Source organism: Quercus lobata, chromosome 9 (genome assembly GCF_001633185.2).
Source record: "Quercus lobata isolate SW786 chromosome 9, ValleyOak3.0 Primary Assembly, whole genome shotgun sequence".
NCBI classification, from domain to species: domain Eukaryota; kingdom Viridiplantae; phylum Streptophyta; class Magnoliopsida; order Fagales; family Fagaceae; genus Quercus; species Quercus lobata.
The window spans coordinates 6,501,971-6,526,377 of NC_044912.1; the positions used below are offsets into that span (position 1 = coordinate 6,501,971).

Sequence of the window (24,407 nt, forward strand, 5' to 3'; positions counted from 1 at the left end):
TTTATGAATGAAAAAAAAATAAAAATAAAAAATTGGTGGTTTCAAGATCATAATTCATAAACAAAAAGATGAACTTGTTAGTGGTTAGAAAAATGGACAGTAAATGGTTTTTTTTTCCTAGTGAAAACCAACTTAGCTTTATATATTACAAAGATATTTAATTTGCTTCCTTATTCAGGAACAAATAAATGGTTCCCAACTTTCCATATCATTACAATAGTGGAGCATGAAGAGTAAGGATGGATGAGAGTCCATTTATGACTCATCACTCACTCCTCCATATATTTCTTGCAACACACTGCAATATTGCGGTCAAAAAAGCAAATTTTAAATCAATCATACCTTTGAAATGGGTGATTAAATCTGGGTGATTAAATCATTATACTATGTCATTACATTCAAAATAATGTTCTCATAAAAAGGAAAAAGGTTCCAAAAAATTTTCTCAAAAAAAAGTAAAAGAAGAGTTAAAGGTATTCATGAAGTTGTATATAACATCTCCTTAAGCAGCATAAATTTATCTAGTTGTTTATTCTTTGGCTTTTTACCTTAAATAAGCAGCATAAAATTATCTAGTTATAAAGCTAGTGAAAAGTTCTACTTTCTTTCATATTTTTTTGCTAAATAAAATATTACTCCTGAAGAAAATTTATGAGCATTCCCACCAAATATAAAGGAAGTTTGCATAAATGTATTGCTTGCCTTATCATTTTGAAAAAGACAAACCTAAGTTTATCTTGTTCTTTAATTGCTTTATCATAGTGGACCATACAGGAAATTTGTTTTTCTCATTTTAATATAGCATGCATGACTGCATGATGGACCATGATTTGGGGGACAAGGATATAGTGTTTGACAAAAGCTATATTGCTGATGGATTAGGAATTGGAATTTTCATCACCTTGCAAAAAGTAGATATCATCACCAAAGAATCTAAAGTAATTCAAATGCTTTTGAGGACTTTGAAATCAGTACAGTCATAAGACTTTTAAATCAAATGCACTGTGTATAGCACTCAACCTATAGCCTGAAAACCAAAATTGAGCTATATAATGAAAGGTTCATACATCATACTTACATTAAAAAGCACACACACAAAAAAAAAAAAAAAAAAAAAAAAGCATTTAAATTCTAAGAGAGACAATACTCATCCTCATACCAGTCAATGATGTTTATAATTCACAAACATCAAATCCACAATTTGATCCCTATAAGTTGCTATTGCTTTAGTAGGCTGATGAGTTAATTTAAGAGTGTACGATGGCTCACTGTGTTACTCTTAACTTTGTCGTTAACAATAAACTTCTCAATTTCGAATTCAATAATCAAGTGATTGTAACAAGTTCTCGTCTAAAAAAAAAAAAAAAGTTATGAATTGTTCACATGCTCAACATACTCTCATTATATTCCCTTACTGGCATGATTTATAATGAGACATCATTTTTAATACTGAAAATCATACATTTAAAGTGTCAAGACATTTTTTAATAACATTGTGAAGAGATGAATGTTTGTAATATCTTTAACCCTTTAAACAACTCCCACCTTGAAAGTAGGGCTTACCATGCAAACTGGAGACCTGACAAAACTGACCAACCCAACCGAAACTAACTCATCACAACTAAATTTGACATCTCTGGTGGTCGATGATGGGTCTTAGCCCTCAAAAACTGACTCCGACTGGTTGAGTGGCAAGTTTCATCCTCAAAAACCCTAGCCACCCGACCCACCCAACAAACACTCAAAGACGACCAAAAATTACCTAGATTCGGCGACAATTTGGCGCTCCTTAGGTTTGATCTAGCCATGTTTGGCCTCCCTTTACTCAGATCCACTCAAATCCGGCCAAGATCTACTATCTTCCTCGCTTAAATTTGCTTAAATCTGGTGATATTTGGTTGGATCTAGCCTAGATCTACTCAAATCCGGCCACCTTTGCTCCTTATCTGACCCGCCTGAATCGACTGATGGCTTTCCTAGGCTTGATCCGACTTGACCCGTGTTGGTTCGTGGTCAGTTGCAGGTCCTTTCTCCTTCCACCTGACCTGAGCGGGTCGAGTCCGGGTTGAGGCCAAAACCGACCCGTGGACAGTCCTACTTGAAAGTATGAATATGCATGTTATCTCTCTATATACAATATGGAGGTAAAAATTCCATAGTGCATAGATAACTAAATCCACTAAATATAGCCACCTAACAAAAAGAAAGAAAGAAAGAAAGAAAGAGACATAACAGACATGAACTTTATATTAAAATCACATGCGCATTTCACATTTTGGTCTATCATGGCCTAAAGAATTAGAAAGCTGTTTTTAATAAAAAAACAACTGAGAAGAAAACAATTACCAAACGTGCTTTCAGATCGCAAGCTGTTCTTTTCATTAACCAATTTTTTTTTTAAATATTGAACTATAAATCTTATAGTTGTCTGTTTACTTTTTTTTGGCACTAAAAGCCATACAAACAGAATCTAAACTGTAAGTTATGCAGTTTTGATTATTATAACCGTTTCAAATAGATTTTGTTTTCTCTAACAGACCGACTGATCAGATACCCTTTTAGGCATAATTCTTTGTACCCAAATAAGCATAATCCTAAATCCTAAAGACCATAGATCTCTATAAAAAATCCCAATATAAAAGAGTAAATGATCATAGTTTGGCTAGATTGTCAATTAATTTTCCAAATTGTGTTGTGTAAATGGAGGATGTTTCACCACTTGTTTTCCATGTACTTCAAGCCGATAAGGCTAACTTGGTTTAAATAATATTGGATGTCTTGTTTCTCAACAAACAAAAAAAAAAATTAAAAAAAAAAAAATCAATCCACGGCAAGAATGTTTCTTCTTTGTAAGTAATTTGTTATGAGAATTTTCCCAGATCAGCAATAAAAAAAAAAATAAAAAAAAATAAAAAAAAAAAATAAAAAAAAAAAAGCTACTTTTATAAGAACTTCTACCTTCCAAATGCTTTTCCAAGAAAAACGACAAGATTAGGATGCTTTTTGTTATTTTGAATTTAGAGACTAACCATGAACTTGTACTAACACTATCTGGTTTTAATGGCTCTTCTCATACTTTGCAAAATATATCATTCCCCAAACTAAAAAAGAAAGGTTCAGGCATCCGTCATGTAGAAATATAGGTATAAAGTGGACATGACACAATGTACAAGTACAATCTTCTATTTGGTATATCAAATCTGTTGTTAGACCAGAATCTATAACAAAATAAATGTGTATACTTTTCTTGAATGCAGTCCAAATACAAGAGGATGCTAAATGTATGGTGCATCTCACCATGCTACAAAAAGGTGATTGCCACCGAACTATATTTATACGTATATATATATATCCTCAAGTCTCAATGTTCTTTCTCTGATTTGTTTCTTTCCTATTTCTTTTTCCCAACTAAGGGGAAACAGAGTAAAAGGCAGAACAGAACGGGACAGTGTTGAACGCTAGCCCCATTTTATCAACTGCGAGGCACAGGGATCTTGATGTACCTGAATGAAAAAGTAGGTCAGCAAGTCTCACCCTAGTGACTTCGCTGATGCTCCTTGAAGATTATAAAAAACTCGATGTTTCCGTCCAACAATGGCACATGAATCATCTAACATGGCCCTGTCACCTAAAAAAGCTCAAGATATTTCTGCCCAAAAACTCTGATGGTTGGCTTTGCTCCAGGAATCCATCAATCTTTAGCCCCCGAGCTTTCCCCTACCTTTTTTGGGATCCTTCTGTACAAGTTTTACATCTAAGTTCTTTTACACCTGAGGTTTGTCAGGATAACGACTGAGAGCATGGCATCCTTATTGGTGAGAACACCACAGTCAGTCGTGCATGATCAGAAAGTGAGTAGTCTTCAGGCCACGTTCCTTTCTCCACTTCAGGAGGGAAGAGAACTGCATTTTTTATACTGAAGCCAATGGTTTGCTCCTGAATTCCCCTTGCCTCATGGCTAATTTCCTCTCTTTGCTCTGACCCTGAAGAATTCCAAATTCGCTGCTGCAATGCCATAGTTCACAACATGAACAGATATATTTGACATCAACTAAAATAATTTCCAATGGGGTTGTGATCTATACATGAGACCATATTATAACTGGAGACATGATCTGATAACAATCTATATATATATATATATATATTTCTGCCACAAGTTTTGAGCCATCCAATCCCATAACATGAACAGCATAGATATCAGCAAGCAAAATTGTCTTGCTCAAATGTAAAGCTTGAAACCCCAGAGTGTGACTTTTGCTAAAGCCTATAAATGTTTTACTACCAAAAGAATTGGTTGTGTTGTTTGAATGCCCTGAATCTACATATAGATGAGAGCTAAATCAATGACTTCAACTGAACATAATTTACCTGAAATTCTGTTAAATCAACAACACCATTTCCATCTTTGTCCGCTTGATCCCACAATTCCTTTGACTCCTCAACACTAAGTCCATTGCAATGGCCAATTAAATTAAGCTGCAATGAAATGACAATACAGTATTAGAGAACTCGAGCTCTGAAACAAAGGTTAATTTTTCTTAGAAACCAATATATATGTGAAAAGTTAATCATGTCCACCAATCCTCCTCCAATAATTATACTGTACCTGTCTAAGTGCTTCACAGAAACCTGAGTAGTTAATGTAATCACCATGGTTGTCAGCCTTCAGAAAGGCAAATGCATCATTTTCTGTCAGTGATGCTCTCCGTAGTAGATACTGAAAATTGGAAAGATCAACCATCAGAATGCAGAAGGAAACATCTGCAAAGTATCACAACAATGTCTAAACAAAGTTAAGGCTGAAAAATGAAGTAACTGACCTTGAACATGGCAAATACTGCTTCACTCCAACTTGTTTTTAGTAGTTTCCGATATCTGTTTGGATTAAGAAGCCATATGAAATCAACTCCACATATGTTCCCCCGATGATTTCGGTGGCTAACCCACTGCATTCAGAATAAGAAAGAGATCAGGAATGTGAAAAGCAAATACAAGCACTAAACAGATCTTCTGGCACAAGGGAATGAAATTTTTGAAGTGAAGTAAAGATTGACCTTTTGTGCATCTGCATCAGCATATTGATGAGCAGTATCATATGATGACACAAATCCCTGGGATCGAAGGAACTTGTAAACATGTCCACGTTTGCTTCCATTCCAGTCACTACAGTGAGTACAAATCACAAGAAGCATATGAGTATAATAGAACAGTGAAAACAACAGAGCAATATAAGCCTCTCAAAACAGAAGATGCATGTAAACTCACCCACAGAGTATAATTGGCATGGGATTAAGATCATTCTCTTTCTGATAAGATTCCACGTATTGCAGTATTTTGTAGACCTACAATGAGAGATGTATAAGATACGATCAAGGCAAGGCATCATGGAAAATGACTAAAATGAAATATTTACGGTATACATACACAGAGGAATATAAAATTGAAAATGAATTACCTGGTGCAATCGTACAATACACAGACTTGAATCATGAGGAAATAACAAGTGGGTATTCACAATGAGAATTTCTTGCCGGATATCATTGGTTCGACATTGTGAGAATGGGGCAGCTATTTCAACATGTAACAACTGAGCCACACGGTCTCCAAAATCATTGAAAAGAAACTCACGATAGTTAAGAACTTTAAAATGATCCTTACGCACCGCAGTCAGCAGACCTATAAAATCCAACAGAAACACCGTAAATTGGTATGAACCATGAATGCATTGACTCAGGTTAAATGGGTGGAAAAATCAGCAGCATATACTCATTCATAAATGAGGTGGTTTATTTACCACTAATATATATATAACAAATACTCAACTTTACCCTCTCTCTCTTCAGAAATTTTAATGTATAGCTGAAATTAGACAGATACTTCTATTGGGTGCCAAATACAATCACATATAAGAAAGATCAGAAAAGACCAACAATAATGATGAGTCTGTTAAAAAGGCCCATCCCACTCTCTTCGACATGAAAACTGTATGGTAGGCGGAACTCATCTGTTAAAAAGGATTACCCCACACTCTCCAACAAGGCAACTGTATGGTCAGGTGGAGCTCATCCTCTCTTCCATTTACAAAGTCTTTATTTTTAACCCGGTTTCTTCACTTATGTTGACTAATTACCAAAATTTCTACAAAGAAAGGAGCAAAAAATAGTGTCAACATCAAAAAATAGGAAGCACAGTTTCCTTTCTAACAGATCTCTAGAATAAAATGGCTTTTCCCTTAAATTCACAATGCTCATTCCCATTTTAACCACACTATTGTAAGGTTGCATGTTTCTTTCCATCTTTCCTGAATCCAACAAACCAGACCATTAGGCAACTGATGATGGGAAACATTATATACACAACAAAAATTTCCAAATAATCAGTATGCATATCTGATCGGAAACTTTTACATTCAAAACAAGCCTAATTAAGTTCAATTTCTACTAGTTTTATGCAGTCTAAATATGTACAGTGTCAAAACAAGGAATCTTTCAATAATTTGTTTGTGGGAAAACAACTTATATCAGGACCCAATGGCAACTTGATAAATCTAAAATGGGTTTTAAAGAGAATACCATCACCGCGGTTGTTCGTCCGTCCAAGCTTGAAATTAACATATCCGGCATCACCAAGTCTCTTTTCATACAAATTAACAAGCTCTTCATTTCCAACCCAGAATTCCTGTGCCACCAACATACCAAACCACCATATTAGCATATACCCATTAAGAAACTAGTTTATTCTTTCATCCAAATCCATTGAAATCCATCAAAGAAAGATATCAATTTTCCCAAAAAAAAGTGGGTGTTAAGCAAAAACAAACCTGAAGACAAATGATAGAAGATCTCTCATATATCAATGAATCCAATATGCTACGATTCCTGGCCAACCAATACGCTCTGTAATCGCTTTCACGGCAACTAGGATCCTGCTTCAAACATTGAAAGTGAATGAATACCGAATCAAATAAAACACAGAAACAAACATTGAAAGCAAAACTACCATTACCCACAAAAGTAATTGAACATACTATGCTCAAGAAAATGTAAATACCAGATCAAATAAAACATAGAAACAAGCATCTAAAAGTAATTGAAACATGAGCAAATTCAAACTACATATGAAAAAAAATAACAAAAGGGTACCTCACGGTTGAGGCGCTTGTAGATTGGGGCAAGGATGTTGAAAGTGGTGCAAGTAATACAAGGCTGTTGGTGTTGCTGTTGGTCTCTAATAGAAGAAGAAATTGCATAGCTCCCTATCTTTGAAATCCGTCCCTTCATTTTACTGACCCTCCTACAATCCTTCCTCATTTCTCTTCTCTCACCAATATACACACACATATAGATAGGGAAATTAAAAACAGTTTCTTTCAATCACCCACCAAAGAAAAATACAAACTTTAAAGATGGGTTTTGTTCCTTTTCTCAAACAAAACAATGGGTCAGTTTTGATTGTGAAAGACAATGATGGGGTTTGGTGGTTTTTGGATGTAACAGAAACATGGAACCCTCTGTTTTTTTCCTTCAAGGCTGCTTTGTTGTTTGAAGAGGAAGAAGGGGAATGGGAAGTGTAGCCGGTGGGAGAAGGATGTTTAGGGAAGGGAGATCGAAGCGGAAATGACCGGTTGCGGCGGTGTTAAGTTTTGGGAAGAGAGAGAGAGAGATTAAAAGAACAACCTCGTGGTAGTTGTTGTCCTCTTATAATTCTACGTATTTTACGTTGTCTCTTTGCTAATTGCCTATGTTGTGTGTGCTCTACATGTTTGTGTTTGTTGCGTATTTATAGAATTCAGGAATAGTTGGTGTTTCTAGCTGCTCAAAAAGGAAAATGGGAGGGACAAAAATAAAAAAGTTACAACTTTTTTCGTAACTCACCACGTGATAAGTTGTGAACGGTGAAGTCAAAATAATAACTTCATACTCTACTACTTATAATTGTAGATTTTTTTTAATGTCCCAAGCATTGCTCCCTCAAAAATATATGATGACATGGAATATACGCGCATAATTCGGTTTATATTTATTGGAAAGGGGCTCTTAGGCTAATTTTTGACTCTCCCACTCTTTTCTTTTCTATGCTTCTGCTTGCAACGAACGCATGGGTTTCCTGGCTTTTTATCTATACCTTTGAATTACGTTATAAATTCTGCACAAAAATTCTCATAATATCCATTATTTTATTGTATGAATGTTGTCATCATACATTGGATCGACTTTGATTCCCATCTATATCATAGACTACTTGTTACTACTTGTTGGTTTGACGCAAATCTAAAACCCTTATTCCTCGATGAAAAAAAGTTGTTAGTTGAGTCAATTGAAACCCACTATAATCACATAATATCTGTTTTTTTATATATATATATATATATAAATTGTATCCTGTCATCATACAATGGATCAAGTTCAAATCCCATCCATATCATAGAAACAGAGACTACTTATTGTTTTGATGTAATTCAATTCTAAATCTCTAATTTGACCACACAAAAAAAGTTTGATTTGAGTTAATTGGAACTCGTTATAGATTTCTACGGTTAGGACTTACACTTCGTTTGTGAGTTCATAAAGAAATAGAATTAAATGAGTAAATCATAAATGAATAAAATGAAATGAATGGTAAGTAAACTTGTTTTGGAATAACATAGAGGAAAAAAAATGAAATGATTTAATCACAATAGAACTATTAGACCCTTATTTTAAAATAAAATAATGAATATATAAGAGTATTTTGGAAGTTTTAGTGAAAATTTCATAAAACCCTATCATATTCCCTCTTATTTCTCCAAATTTTGAGGGGAATGAAAATTTGAGGTTTTGAGAAAATATAGAGAAATGAGTGTTCTATCTTCTATCCTATCAATTTCATTTTTTCCTACTTAAACTTCTAAAGAATGGATAATTCTCTCCATTAAAAATCTCAAATAAGAAAAATAAAAAAAAAAAATTCTAAAATTATTCTTTCCGTTCAATTTTTTTCTCTCCTTCCAAATAAGGGCTTAGAATCCATCTCGAATGGTACGTGTCAATAGGATTAATCAAATTGGGGGTGGCAATACTTGAGGACCCACAGAATTTAGATCTCTCTTTTCTCTGCCGAAAGTGAAAACAAATCGATGGGGTGCCTACTGCCTACAACGTGATGATGATTATAAAGCATTGGAAATCCATGATCCACTCATGTCTGCTCGTACATTTTTTTTGATAGTTTATACATCGTGCGGTACTTTGTTGCTGAGAGAATCAGATTCTCAATTCTCAGTCCATACAATGTTAGCAAAGTTCTTCTTATTTTGTTTGTTAATGATATCAATTTTTGATACTTAGAATAAACTTTTACTATACAAAATGGATTAGTATAAGCTTTTAGTATCTCTTTGTTTTTAAGTTTTAACTATATATGAAAAAAAAAATTATGAGAAAAAACTTAATCAGATTCTAAATTGGATTTCAATTGTAGACCTTAAGTTTTGTAACCTTAAGTTTTGTAATCTCTGTGTTAAGTGAGTTAATGATGAATTTTTTTTTTTAAATTTTTTTATTATAGAAAATTTCAACCTATTACGTTTGTTCTTAATGATAGCTTTTTATCATTAGACCAAGACACCAATCATTTTTTGGTGTAGGCGGAGAATGAACCCCAGATCTCTTATTAAACTATCAGAGACTTTACTAAATGAGCTACCTGGAACTCACTAACCAAAGAAAAATACTAAGAATCCAATATTAATGTACTTAAAAAAAAAAACCAACGATATACCTGCTCAACAAAAATCACCACACGATATATCTTAATAAAAATTAGAATAAAAATAATCATAAGTGGCATTAAAATTTGGCAAAAATTTTAACATACATCTAATTATGTTTATTTTTTCTAATAATTTGATTAATTATGTTTATTTTTATGGTAAAAAATATGTTTATTTTTAAATGCATTTATGTGTATGCATGAGTTACAAGCCAATTCTATTAATGTTAGGAACACCTGTTACTTAGGTTAAGATAATTTGGGTAGTTAGTTGTTGACGCCAAGAAACTTAGGGTCTTATGGGTAAAGCGCTGGCATTATTAACATTTTAAGTAGCACGGTTAGTTGAGATTTGCAAACTAACTACAGTACTACATCCTTCTCAAAAAAAAACTACAGTACTAAATGTTAGTACTTTGATTCGGTATCTATGTTTCCATGTTTTTCTAGGTAATTGAGTTGGAAATTAGGTAGTAATTTCATTATGGAAAGTGATGACTTTGCCGTGCTAAGAACTCTCAAAGTAAACAATTTCTCAAAAAATAAAAAAAAATAAAAAAATACTTACATATTTTTGGACACAGTTTAGTTACAAAATTAGTTGTGGCCTAAGACTACAATCTTACTCTATTAAATAAACATTACTACATATTTAGAAAATCTAACTGTTGATCAATTGCATTTTCTTTAAGCTCTTAATACACATGTCAAATTTTGTATCAATCAGATATTATTTATACTATATGATCTATATTCTTATATTTTATACATAATTTTAAACTACAAAAAATTGCAATTTAAAAAATTTATTGATGACATAATTATTGATCTTTATAAATTTCTAGAAATTTTGCAAACATGGAGGACATAAGAAAAAAATGTAATCCAATGGTGAATTTGTTAAAATTCACTTCCAATAAAAAGATATTGAGTAAGATTGTACCTTTAGGTTACAACTAATTTTGTAACTAAACTTTATCCCATATTCCTCTTCTTTCTTTTCTATAAATAAATATATATATATATATATTTATTTATTTATTTATTTATTTATTTATTGTATACACTTTTGGAGGTTGGTAGGTTCTTGTCAAGCATGGGGACCAAAAGCGAGTAGTTAAGACTTAAGAGTCACCCAATTGTATTTTAGTTCAAAGAATTTTATGAAATTTTAATCAAGAACAAAAACTTTGAGAGTTGACTACAAGAGTGAGGACTAGAGTAATTAACTGCCTATCAACTCCAAAAGATGGAAGCAAAATTCCAAAAATCCTATCTATAAAAAGAAGAAAAAGAAGGTTCAAAACATGATTAGTGTAAAAGTTAATAAAAGGAGGTGCCACATTAGAAGTTTGCTATCCACTTTCGGCCGGCTTTTGATGTGAGAGGTCATCACTCATGGTTTTGCACTATTCAAATGTGAACCATTTTTTTCTTTAAAAAAAAAAAAAATAATTGTGAGCCATTTTTTTTTTTAAATAAGAAAAATGTGAGTTGCAACTAGAAGTTTCAATTTGGGCCACACCCACACATGAACCAATTTGTGATGTAGAAATTAGAATAAATTCTATATTATCAAATGGAGCTTCAATGAGCAATTAATGTCATCATATTGCCTACTTTTGTTTTTAAGGATAGAGTAGGCTTGTAGGAGATATGAGTCATGAGTATGTCATCCATGGAGCTTTTATTTTTATTTTTTTGTGGTAAATTTCATCCATTAAGTTATTGAATGGACTATATTGACTTGCTTTAAATCAGAAAAATAAGTTATTGAAAGATTACTTATTTAGAAGTCAGACAAATTGTCAATCAAATTGTTAAAAATAATCTAAAAATTTTATTGCTCAACTCGTTAATATCTTTAGATGTTTCTAATTCAGACATTCGGGATTTAAATTCACTTTTTCCCAATTATCGACTCAAGTACATGTGAGGTACGCATGAGAAGAGGTCAATAAGACGTATGGTGTTGCTTTCACAAACCAAACCAAATTGTAACTACAAGTGGAAATTTGAGCTTTTTTTTGGCAATCGAATTGAATGGCACAGCGCAATTGACCAGTTGTTATTGCAAAATGGTTTAGTTTGGTGTAGAATTTAAGCTAAATCCTCGATCATATCAGCTGTTAATATTAATAACAAATGTAAAACTTCAGAAATGTTCAAATATTTCCTTACCCTGTCTTATACTCTTGTATAAAAAATGAATGGGTATTGCCAGTTTGTTGAGGTGGAAATGTGTTTATATATGACTTTTTGTAAGTATCATCGATGTGGTTAATTTTTTTTTTTTTTTGAAATAATCATCGATGTGGTTAATGACGAAACTACTTTTAGATCATAGGGTAATTATTGGGTACTTTCGGAATACAATAAATGCATACTCTCCCTTCTCACATAACTGTGGGTTCCACTAATTAAATTTATGATGAGACATACAATTCATGTGAGAGGGGAGAGTACGCATTTATGGTACTCCCGGAGTATTCAATAATTTTCCAAAAAAATATAATAATAATAATAGTAATTATTATTATTATAATATTTATTTATTTATTTAAATATAAAATTGAAGCTTAGACCATTTAAATTTTTATATAGAATAGAATGATTAACTAACCTACACTTGTGGGTTCCAGTTAACTCAACTGGTAAAGTCTCTCATGATTGAATAAGAAATTTGAAGTTCAATCTTCGCCTACACTAAAAATCGATTGGTGTCTCGCTCTGTACATAAAAATGAAGGTACACCCTCCAGCTAATTTGAGTGTTGCTTGGTTGCCCATCTTCATTATAGATTGAACCCTACAATTTCCTGAATTGTCTGACTCACTAAGTTTAGCTATACCCAAAAAAAAAAAAAAAAAAAAAAAAAAAAAAAAAAAAAAAATATAATTGTCTGTGTTTGGGTATTGATATGGTTAAGAAAGTGGATATTTTGTTTTGTTTTGGGTGTTGTTTTCGTAACCTAATTTGTCATGTAGTTTTGATAGAATCATTTTTTTTTTTGGATGCGAACGACTTCAATTAATTAAGAAGAAGAAAACAGTACATCATGATTAATATGATAGAATCATATTGAAAGTGCCATTTCATGTCAAATTATTTTATTTTTAAATTTTCTCAAAATTAGATTTTTTCTCTCATATAGTCGTCATCATCAATCATCTTTTTTTTATTTTTGGCAAATATATCTTTTTGGTCCATATATATTGGGAGTATTTTCATTTTGGTCCATATGTTTTATAACAATTCAATTTTGGACCAAATTGAACACTTTTAAAACATAGGGATGAAAATTAAAACACGCCCAAAATATAAAGGACCAAAAATGTATTGTGGGGCCCAATAATTCATGGACCAGGCCCATTTGCCCTTAGAGAGTCCAAAGGCCCGAGCCGAGGAGAACTGTGGCCCAAACTCTACAATACAGAGCACAAAACAATTTTGGGAGGTAGCCGAGGACAGTTCAGTCCTCGGCAGATCCTGAATCCCACCGGAATAAAGGGGTAAAACTGGTATAGAGACGAATTTGTAAGGAGATCCAAAATATCTTGGGGAAGTTATCCTTACTACCCTTCCAGATAAGACCCAACACCTGACAGAGCTGTACTCTGCAGCCTTATCAACCATCCCCAACAATTCTGGGATTAGACTGATGGGACAAATATCAGTCTTGTAAAGATTGACCCTACACGTAGACGAAGGACAATTAACACAGACGAGTATAAAAGAAGAAAGTAAGTAAATCTAAAGGGGGATCCATCCCACCTCCGAAAAAGAAAGACTACATGGGGGAAAACCTCTCAACAACACCGGACCTCACTGAAGAAAGTCCGTCGTTGGGTAACCGGGATAAGGCCTCAATGGTCCTCGGATCAGCTCCGAGGAGTCCCATCCCATAGGGTGCGACGCCTTAGGGCTTAAATGTTCAAGCCCAACTCCTTTTCCTATAGGAATCCCTCCAAAATCAGGATCGGAACATCGCCCTGCGACCAAACCCAAGCTTTTCCAGCCCATTCTCTACAAATCATATTGTGAGGGATCTTTCGTGTGTGAGCCCAAAAATGTTAATGGGCCGCAAAGGAATCGTGTCCCTACATGTATTTTTGCCTTTTTTTTTTTTTTTTTTGGGTACTCAAGGCTTTATTTATTTATTTTTAATTTGGAATGAAGTGTTAGACTGTGACAGCATAATTTTATTTTAGAAAACTAGGCTAACCTTTAAGTATAGAGATAATATATATATATATATATATATATAAAATTAATCATAGATGATTTTTCAAATTTAATAGAATTTCAAATTCCATCTTGATAGGTGTGAGTTAGAATAGAATAAGAAACAATCTTTGTATATTTTTTTTATGTTTATTTTTTGTTAATATTGAACATATCAGTTAATTTTTCATATATTAATTTAGTGCTGAATTCTAATATATTTATTATTCTTGAACACTATATATAATTATGTACAGTTTTATTTCAGCAGTGCAAGGCAGAATGGTAACAACTAACAAGTAATAAAGAATGAACTAAGGCATGGTTTAGAGGAGGCTAACAGATTAAAGTGATGGGAGTAATTTTAACAAAATTGGGCAATGCTTTTTTAGGCTGAAAGCAATAATAGAGGAGATGAGATTTGCCATCATATTAATTTAATTTGGCTATGCAGATCTGCCAAAAGCTGTGGTGTCTCTGGGCCCAGAGACAAAGAAGCATCTGGGGCTCTTAATGCTGGTTTTTCTCTAGGCAAAAAGGAGGAGGGGTTGTTGAAGACACGTCCATTTCCAATATTTAATCAAATGGATTGTTTGTTTCTTTGTCAAATACTATAAGATGAACTAATTGATAGTTGATACAATACTATTCTTGCAACTTGGAACTAATTGCAAGTGACTCTCCAACAATATAAATTTCCTGGTTTTTTTCACTTTTCGTTTTTAATATCAAGTCCCTGAATATTTAAGGTAGTTTTGTTTCAAGTTAAGTACATGCATCATTGATTTAATACTAGATAATAATAAAAAATATAAAAAATAAAAAAACCCAAGAGACACCTTAACCTTACTCTTACCTAACAAACTCCCAAAAGGGCCAAAACTACCAAAAAGAGGGGTGTCGGCTGCGCCTTTTTTCCACAACTGTCGGTCTAATTTTTTTTTTTTTTGTTTTTTTTGTTTTTTCTTTCTTTCTATTTTTATAATTGGCTGAGGAGGAATTTGAATAAGGACACATTAGAGCATCCACAGCAGTGGAGCTAAAAATTTAGCAATTTAGCTCTATCAAAAGTTACTTTATTTATTTTACCTACACACATGCTGCAACAGTGAATCTATTTTAGTTTTCAACACAATAAAATAATATAAACATCACAATAAAATAATATAACCACTACAATAAAATAATATATCCTAATAAAAAAAAAAATTCACAGTAACAAAATCAACCGCCTATACAGTCAGCCACAACCACCACCAACACCACCACCACCACCACCACCAGTCCACAGCAGGAAAAAAAAAAAAAAAAAAAAAAAAACCCAAATCTCCAATTTTTTTTCCTCAACCCAGACCAAACAAAATCAACAATCACAAACAAAATCAACAATCATCAATCACAAACAAGCACAATGTCGGCGAGTTGGGTCGGTAGAAGGGGTGGGTCGGTGAGCTGGGTCGGCAGAGAGAAGAGTGACGGTGAAGCAATCGGTAGCTTGGGACGGTGAGGCAATCGGCGATCGGTGGCTTGGGACGGTGAGGCGATTGGCGGCTTGGGACGGTGAGACGATCGGCGGCTTGGGACGGTGAGGCGATCGGCGATCGGTGGCTTGGGACGGTGAGGCGATCAGCGGCTTGGGACAGTGAGGCGATCGGCGATCGGTGGCTTGGGACGGTGAGAGGAGAGTAACTATGAGAAGATGAGAGCTTGAGAGATTGAGAGAGTTTTGGGAGAGGATGAGAGTTCAGTAACTGAGAGAGAGAGAGAGAAAAGCACGGAGTGATAGAGAATTAAGTAATTTTTTAACAGATGGGAAAGAATAAAATAATATATTTTTTTTTGGCTTTGATGAACAGTGGAGCTAAAATTTTTAGATTTAGCTCCACTGCTGCAGCAACTTTTTTGTGTTTGTGGAGCTAAATTTTAGCATTATACCTATATAGCATCACTGCTGTGAGTACTCTTACACCAAAAACTGTCAATTGACTTATAAGACTCTTGATGGCCATTCAGAGTTAGCTGACTTAAGGCGGACCAAAAACTTTAGCTTTAATTATGCACTTAATGCCATTGCTAACTGATCATTTAACTATACCTCTTTCTATGCTTGTATTGTATGATTGAATAGTATATAAAATATTTACAATGTTGTTAATCTTACCAAGTTGATTTTTTGAGGGAGCTAGCGATCTATAAATGAAGCATTTGAGTCCTTTTAACACCTCTCACATGAAATTTCATATGGCACCCACGTCCGTACACCCTCACAGAGTCACAGGAAGCAGAGGTGCATTCATGGCTTATTGGCTTGGCATTATTACTATTCAACGCTCCAGCTAGCAATTGCTTTCCTAGCCACATTTTCACTCATGTAGACCCACTGTCCTGTCTGTCCAAGTGCTTACAAATTCATACACCCTTAATTCCTTAACTCACCTAACTTGTAACTACTATAGAAACTAGCACACACAAACACATTTACGGATCACATACAAATATACAATGATGGTTGTGTTTATTGGTACATAAACAATATTGTTTTGGTGCTTTTGCAGCAGCTGGACATGGATGTCGCGGAGGAACTCAACAAGAAGCAAAAGAAGAGAATTTCGCGTAAACGGAACAGAATTAGCTTTTCAGCTAGCTTGCCTGATGATGTCTGTGGTGTTTTTGCAGGTAGTGTCTGTGCAGTTAAGTACTCTACAAATCCATTTTTGGATATGAGGGAATCGATTTTGGAGATGATTCAGTATGTGGGAGTCTCAAACTGGAAAGATATAGAGGAGTTAGTGTACTGTTACATTGCTCTCAACTCATCAGAGATTCATGAGAGTATTAGAGATGCATTTCTCAGTCTTGCTTCTGCAAGAATGAGCTAAATTGACTCTCTACCCTTAGAGGAATCAAAGAAATTGTTTCTTTATATGTTTGATGAACTGCCATATGATTAGTTCATAAAGTGAAGAACTTTCTTTGCCTTCTTATTCTCAGTTCTGTTATCAATTTTCTTGAAGGAAGAAAAGGCAATGATATGGTTTCCTTTTTATTTTTCTTTCTCCCACCACCTGATCATACATTTGCTAATTGCAGTATAGTTCGTTTTGTTGTTCACTTTGAGCATCAATTTGAATTTAGAACTCAAATGTTAGTAACTGAGAGGAGCTTTTGCAATGTATGATAATAAGGCAATCCCTCTTCAAGAAACACTTAAATAAGCAAGCAGTTGTTAGATGAGATAATGTATGAAATTCACATCCTAACACGTACCTGTGGATTGAATCAAGTCACAATTTCTCTTCTATTAGCAGTTCAGATGTCATTTATGGATAATGTATACCATAAAAATTTGGCTGGCAAAAGGCAAAGATAGGCAGATGCCCAATCCTAGTCTATGAATATCAACTGATAGTATGTCACTTGAAATTATCTGACCCAAAAAAATGTTACTTGAAGACTTGGAAGTTATACTTACCAAAACAAAAGTTTCTTGAAATTATAGTTAATTAGCTGACTGAAACTCATATCGTCGCGGTTCAAGCATAGTTTGGTTCAATAAGCTGATGCAGATATATCATGCCATCCATCTTCTCTAATTTGTTTAGGCATGCTCATCTAACAACTTCTTGAACCAAATTGCTTTCCTTATCACTAATCAGATATGAGCAGTAAATTTCAAGTTGAGATGGGGGGAAAACCTAAGTTCTTATATATTGGTATATAGTATTTACATCTGAGTGCACCATGCCCCCATGCAAACCTAATCCCAAAAATTAAGAATGTGTGTAGGGTATAGACCTCACAAAGCCAACCTATATGATATTTCTATTCAATAAAAGTCAGGTTCAGTTATAGACTTTGCCCACAGACCTTGCTGTAAAAGCAGATGATAATTCTGCCTGCATTGGCAGCATACCATTATCATCATTATTAGAAAAACGTCGTAATATGGTACACTACATTCAAATCACCCTCCAGATTGCATCATATGTCTACCGATTCCTAACAACATTAAGTACGTCACAGTTATATTAAACTTCAAACCATGAAACTTCACCAAGAACTTGTAACTCAAATTGTTCAATGGCCTGATCTTCTTTATGAGGAAAACCAAAGTTCGAATGCTCCATTCTCCATTTGTAATAACAAAATTATAAATATTAAAAAAAAAAAAAAAAAATCTCTTATAGCTTACTAACAATAATTATTGCATATTTGCTCTTTTATTTATTTATTATTATTTATATAACTAGGCTGCATCCTCCATTTTCCACCCAACCAAATCGTGGCAAGTCGAGAAATCCTATATAAATCTAATTTTTGCTTAAAACTTAATTGTACAACATCAAGGGGTGTGTCACAACTCACAACATAGGCTGAGAAATAAAAATGTTAATGACTTCAATCTTGTTTGGCTAGAAAAAATTGGTCTCTTGGATTTCTCACATACACAATGAATAGTTTAGTTAAAACATTGAAACTTTAGACCAATTAAACGGAAAATACCTTGAGCAAATAGTAATTTTTTCGATCTTAATTTTGAAATTAAAAACTATTGATGACACTTTTCACAATTATGGGTCTATCAAAATATTTATTTTGAAAAATTAGTCAAAGCCCACATACATAGACAAAGCCCATGTGTACTTTTTCTTAACGAAAATTTAAGAGACGTGGATTGGAAGGCAAAAGAGGATTTGTCTTATCTATTTTGGTTGAATGGGAAAACCTTGTAGATGGGCCTAAGGTATTTGCAAAACTCATCAGCCCATGAGTAGATCACTGTGCATAAAAGCTACAAACACAGGAGAACCTTTTGTATCTACTAAATATTTTTGCTTACCAGACAACCTCAAAATCCCAATTAATTCTAGACCTATCACCATCCAAAGTTGATTTTCATAATCCCACTTGTGTTTGAAAATAGTTGCACTTAGCAATTACTAGCACAGTATTACATTTGGGCACATAACTTTCCATTCCTGTTATAGATAATATAGATAAACTTCCTTATCTAATTTATCATTCCTCCCCCATCCCCCTGCGCGCGCACTTGTCATTACAACTGTTGATTACACTACTGCAGATTCATCTGTGGTTGTGGGTACTACTACACTACCAGTATCATTTTTTGCCTGAAGCAAGCTTTTCATCTCCTTCCTTTTACCCCACAAGAAGGAATACAACCCAACAATGATCAAAATTGTGCCTAGCAACCTGCATTGATAATTCAATAAAAGTGAGATTGATTTGATATATGTTGAGTGGTATGCAAAGAAAATGTACAGTCATAATAACTTGTCAAAAGGTAGCATCTCTGGCTCAATTGAAAGAAAACAAGTCATACATTCCTAGTCTGAGTTCTGCACCGAGTATGAGAGCTTCTAATATGGACACAAAAATTAGTGACAGTGGATTGAACATTGGGGCATAAACGGGGCCTCGAATTGCAATTACCCATGAAATTAAGCAGAATGTTGCAGCTGTGGCTAGTGCTCCCTAGACGAATAAAATGCATTGTCATTGTCAACATAACTGGGTATAAAATAACAATTAGATGTAAAACAATATTCAAATAAAAATGATGTCTAACAAAGGAAAATTATTAGACATACCATTGCAAATTTGCTGTAGAAATGTTTATGCCTGGAAACTTACAGAGTAAAATATTGTAATTAGTTGCAGATTCCACCCTAAGCTCCATGCAGCCTTCTGTCTATTTAAGCATAGGCCTATTACAGCTGATTGCATTGATGCTATGATACATGCTAACATTATTGCCCAGTATTTTGATGGGAAAATTTTGAGCAACTGAGCCTGTTTGGGGAAAAAAAAAGGATATGGTAAAGTTAAAAGAATGAGACTTGAAAATATCTATCATCTAAAATCAAGGCCAGTAGATCGATATGGAGCTTCCCATATCTTTGGTTGAATCCTAGTAGAGACTAATATCATCATCAGTCACTCACTACTCACTAAAAGAAAAGAAATTGATTGTACATTGTAATGTGATACATACTTGAACTACGAACCACACACTATAGGAGAGGCAACAGCCAACCAACATGAAAGTGCCTTGGACCCAATGAGCCATAGATGTTTTCAGAGCAACACTATGGTGAAGACCTTGATGACCAATATGGAGAGCTTTTCCTTCATAAAGACAAGCAATTAGTGCTCCTGCCACAGAAAAAGTTGCCCCCAGAATCTTCATCTTGCCTGCCTTTGTATTCAGTCCTAGTTTCTCTATACTACAACCATTCAAAAACAAAATCTTGTCATATTGCTTTGGTGATTATAGACTGAAATTTCAAGTCTGGCTACTACGATAAGTTCAATTGATGATCAGTATACTATACCCTGTGATTACGGAGAAGACAAAGGTAACCATTGGAATCAAGTTGAGGAAGCTGATGGCATATGTAGCGTTGGTGTCTCGAAGACCATAATAGAACAGTCCCATAGCCATTGATATTCTGTATTTTTTTTATACAAAAAAATATACATAATGGGAGAAGAACAAAAAAAAAAAAAAAAAAGACTCAAGAAGTCAGCATTAGTTTATCAATTAGAATAGGTAAAACTTGACTCACTTTTAGAATGGTCTAAAGCAAATGATTCTATGCTGGGTCTAAACCAAATTATTTGAGTAACGTAAACATGTTAACTTGATTGCATGACTTATTTATCAAATGGGGTCATGTTAGGTAATATTGACCGAATCTAATAAATATATCATTTAAGAATCAAAAGATCCTGACACATAATTCTTACACGATTAATAAATGTGTTGTGTTCTTATCTATCTATATAATTGAATACTTATGAGTCGACATGACACATAAACACAAATTGTCACCACCTACTATTCATCCCAAATTCTATAAGATTTTTAAATTTGTATATTTCCAATGGACCCAAACCATCTAAAAAATTCCACTACTATCGGTATCTTGCACTAGGGACTGCAAGAGCTTGAAATTCACGATCCATATGCAGCACAACAGGACCTTTGAAATGAAATGGAAGGTGCCTATCGTACCACATAAATCACAAAGTAAGGAGGCATTTAACATTTTCATTGCTTTTGCAATTCCCTACGGTCTATCTCTCATTTAGAAGAATATTTCCCCCAAATAATCAATGACTTCCAACTCCATTACAATCATGCTGTTTATCTTTTTCTCCTTTGGGAATATAAATCATAAAAGCTTGACCAACACTTCTTACCATCAACAGAATGAAAATGAATGGCTAAGAGCCAGAACCAAACCCACCAACATAAAAAGGCCACCCTTTTTTATAAGGAAAAATGTCACTTCAAAGGGAAGGGGAAAACGTGAATTAAAATTTTTTATCTATTTTTGTGGGGGGGGGGGGGGGGGGGGGTTGGTTTGTGATGGACCACTGCAAGAATGAATTAAAAGAACATTTCTAGTTTTTAAATTTGTTAAATGGCAGCAAATAATTTTATTTTATCTTTTGTAAAAAATTTAAAAGATGACATATATGAATATACAGACCATGCTTCTCTTGAATTTCACTTAGAAAAAAATTTAGGTAGTCCTGGAATAGTGCTTGGGCTCTCACAAAGGGAGTGGGCTCCATGGTGGGACCCACATGTGGAGTCCACGCCCTTTGTGAGAGTCAGAAACACTGCTCCGGAATTGTCTAAGCATAATTACCATCCTAGCATTAGCTCTCGTCTTCAACCTCCAAGCATTGAATACATCTCCTCACCAATCTCAATCACAACCATCTGATTTGCAAGAAAATGATTTACCGTGACCTCCCTTACATATACAAGGTGGCCAAGCTCTAGTGGACAATACTATAGTCAACTTATAGATATGTCATAAATTTAATGAAGATGATACATTAGATGTAGTTATATTGGGAATTGCTTTTTACGGGTTTGCATCAGAGTAAGAGTCATTGTTTTTTGAGATAGAAAATGAGTGATTGTTGAACATAGAGTTTCATGCAATTCTATAAGTATCAAAAGGCACCCACTTTAGTCTCAAATGGTAATACTAACCCAGTTAAGGCGCTAAGAAAAAGCCAGAACCAAACTGACCAGCTCAACTTCTTTGTGATTTCCCTGCAACCATGCCGAACCATATTCATAGTATTATCATTTATCAACCAAAACATAGTGAAAATGAATGTCACACAAAATTTATCAAAGGAATATTAAAGAAGGACGACTAGCTAACCTTTCGAAATAGAACGCAAAAGGGGCAACACAAATAGCAGAAACAACATTACGGTAAGTCATGAGTGCAAAAATAAACGTTCCCTGGCTAAGTATGACTCTTGACAGTATTTGCAGACCGGTCGTGAAAATTTGAACCAGCAACATAGCCATAGCTACCTCTGAAGATGCAAACAATTTCTTCACCTTTCCCATACCCATCTCTCTCTTTTCTCAATCTCTCTCTCTCTCTCTCTCTCAACAAAAAAAAAAAAAAAAAAAAAGTTATAACAAAAATGAGAAAAGAAATGCAATGGGGTCAGAGAGAGAAAGAAAAGAAATTAATTAATGCTTGTGGGCATTGAAAACAATCCAAAGGGTCAAGGATTGTTAGAGTTGCAAGTAACAGAAGGCTTTTTTGTTTTGGTTTTTTGAGTTACTACCTGGCACTTGCTATATATGCTCGAGTTTCGGAGAGGCTCTCTTTCAGTTTTGGACACTGAACCTACTCCTCCACCATGTTTTTAGCTTAAGCCTTTGTGTTGTCCTCTGTATATATCTTGTGAATAACTAAATATTCTCTAACCATCATTTTACACGCTCTTTGTCTTTGATACTATATCCATACGCGGAAGGAAGGGGAGGTATTCACATCTTCTAAATCTCTATAAATAAATTTCTTTAAATCTTAACCATTCATTTATAATATAAAGTTTAAATTCTGTCATGTCAACATTTCACAAATAATATTTTTGATTATTTTGTTTACAATATTATTTTATTATTTTAAGACTTTTGTTAGTGAAATACTAACATGATATAATATAAATCTTTAAAACATAAATGAATTGTTAAAATTTAAAGAAATCTATTAATAAGGTATCCTAAAAAATCTAAAATATTTAAATTCGAACTGGGAGGGGAGGCTCAGAGCAGCCATGGCATCTCGGGATTTTCCAAAAATGCCTCCCTTCTATTTAATGTTAAAATTTTAAAATATTGAGTAATTTTTAGGTGATGGTCCTATTCATTAAAAAAAAAATATAAATACTCTTTAATTTATTGTTGTTGCATTTATTTTTTTATATTTAATATTGACTTTTTTGTCATATAAAAGTCATTATTTTTTTGCCTAAAAAAAATTCATTAATTTTAGGATCATTTAATTAAAGTTTAAGTTAATAAAAATATATAAGTAAATCTCTTTAGAAAAAGATTTTTGTTGTATTTTAAAAATAAAGTCATATGTATTTATATAAAGTTAAACTATCAGAATACAATAATACATTTAACTTGGTCCTCATTGAGAAAATTTTCTAAATTTGTCACTGACTATATCTACATATTCCATTTACATGAATTGATGCATAAATTCTTCCAGGCAAAAAAAAAATAAAAAAATGTAATATCTACGTTTAAAATATGAAAAGTAGATATGAAATAAATTGAGTGGAAAAATAATTGGCCATACATGTCTTTGCCACATCATCAACTTTAACCCACTTTGGTCCTTTACACTGATTTGTGATTTGCATTCGCATTTAATTTCAGCCCTTAATTCATTACCTCAAAGTCATTACTTTTGTTGTAGGGATAGAAAAGCACCATCGTCATTGTTTAAGAAGCTCATGAATGGGATCGAACTATGAGATATTATTGGGCCACGTAAGGATTTTCTTATTTGAGTAAAACCTTTTTGAAAGAGGAATTCAATTTGGTATGGGTTGGAATTGCACTGAAAAGGAGGCCGACATGCGTCTACATTTTTTCTGTGGGTTCTATAAATAGTATACTAGACTTATAGATAAAATAACTGACATGCAATTGTATTTTTTTTTTGTGAGTTCTGTGTACTATTCACGAAACTTGTAAATTTTAATTTTAACAAATTTTTCTTTAAAATTAGATCCTTCAGTATTATTTACCTATTTAAAATTTATTTTATTATAATATTTTATGTTTCCAGTAATATACAATATTCAAACAAACTTTAATGAGATGGTTTTTCTTATGATTTGACGAGTTTGAATTGCCGAGTAATATTACGGCATAAATGCAGGCAAGGCAATGCACTTGTGATGAGTGAATATTTTCGTAATTACAGTTTTACATCTTTTCATGCACCTTTTTTTTATTTGAAATCTTTCAGGCATCCTTTTTGATATTCTTACGTGATCTTTCCACAGAATCCACACTTGTCTACTTCGGAATTTGCTTGAAGATTTGAAATCAACAGTCA

At 33.6% G+C, this 24,407-nt stretch overlaps 2 protein-coding genes across 5 annotated transcripts; both read right to left on the bottom strand.

The window, feature by feature from the left end:
* Nucleotides 1–3,219: 3,219 nt before the first annotated feature.
* Nucleotides 3,220–7,736, bottom strand: LOC115960662 (uncharacterized calcium-binding protein At1g02270). 2 transcript variants are annotated; one of them, XM_031079620.1, is made up of 10 exons: nucleotides 7,146–7,736; nucleotides 6,824–6,928; nucleotides 6,576–6,681; nucleotides 5,459–5,679; nucleotides 5,269–5,345; nucleotides 5,058–5,166; nucleotides 4,824–4,949; nucleotides 4,610–4,720; nucleotides 4,372–4,479; nucleotides 3,220–4,002 (listed from the first exon to the last, which is right to left on the bottom strand). In XM_031079620.1, the coding sequence occupies exons 1-10, from the start codon at nucleotides 7,341–7,343 to the stop codon at nucleotides 3,781–3,783; spliced, it is 1,383 nt and encodes a 460-aa protein (XP_030935480.1). In that variant the 5' UTR covers nucleotides 7,344–7,736; the 3' UTR covers nucleotides 3,220–3,780. The 2 variants fall into 2 exon arrangements, with proteins under 2 accessions (XP_030935480.1, XP_030935479.1); XM_031079619.1 differs by having other exon boundaries at nucleotides 3,220–4,005.
* Nucleotides 7,737–18,539: 10,803 nt separating this feature from the next.
* On the bottom strand, nucleotides 18,540–22,703 carry LOC115958954 (WAT1-related protein At5g64700-like). Of its 3 annotated transcripts, XM_031077237.1 has the most exons (8): nucleotides 22,612–22,630; nucleotides 22,191–22,423; nucleotides 22,013–22,075; nucleotides 20,334–20,450; nucleotides 19,994–20,225; nucleotides 19,633–19,791; nucleotides 19,322–19,473; nucleotides 18,540–19,191 (listed from the first exon to the last, which is right to left on the bottom strand). In XM_031077237.1, the coding sequence occupies exons 2-8, from the start codon at nucleotides 22,388–22,390 to the stop codon at nucleotides 19,047–19,049; spliced, it is 1,068 nt and encodes a 355-aa protein (XP_030933097.1). In that variant the 5' UTR covers nucleotides 22,391–22,423; nucleotides 22,612–22,630; the 3' UTR covers nucleotides 18,540–19,046. The 3 variants fall into 3 exon arrangements, with proteins under 3 accessions (XP_030933097.1, XP_030933098.1, XP_030933096.1); XM_031077238.1 differs by having other exon boundaries at nucleotides 19,432–19,473; nucleotides 22,191–22,703; XM_031077236.1 differs by having other exon boundaries at nucleotides 22,191–22,702.
* Between the last annotated feature and the right edge of the window lie 1,704 nt (nucleotides 22,704–24,407).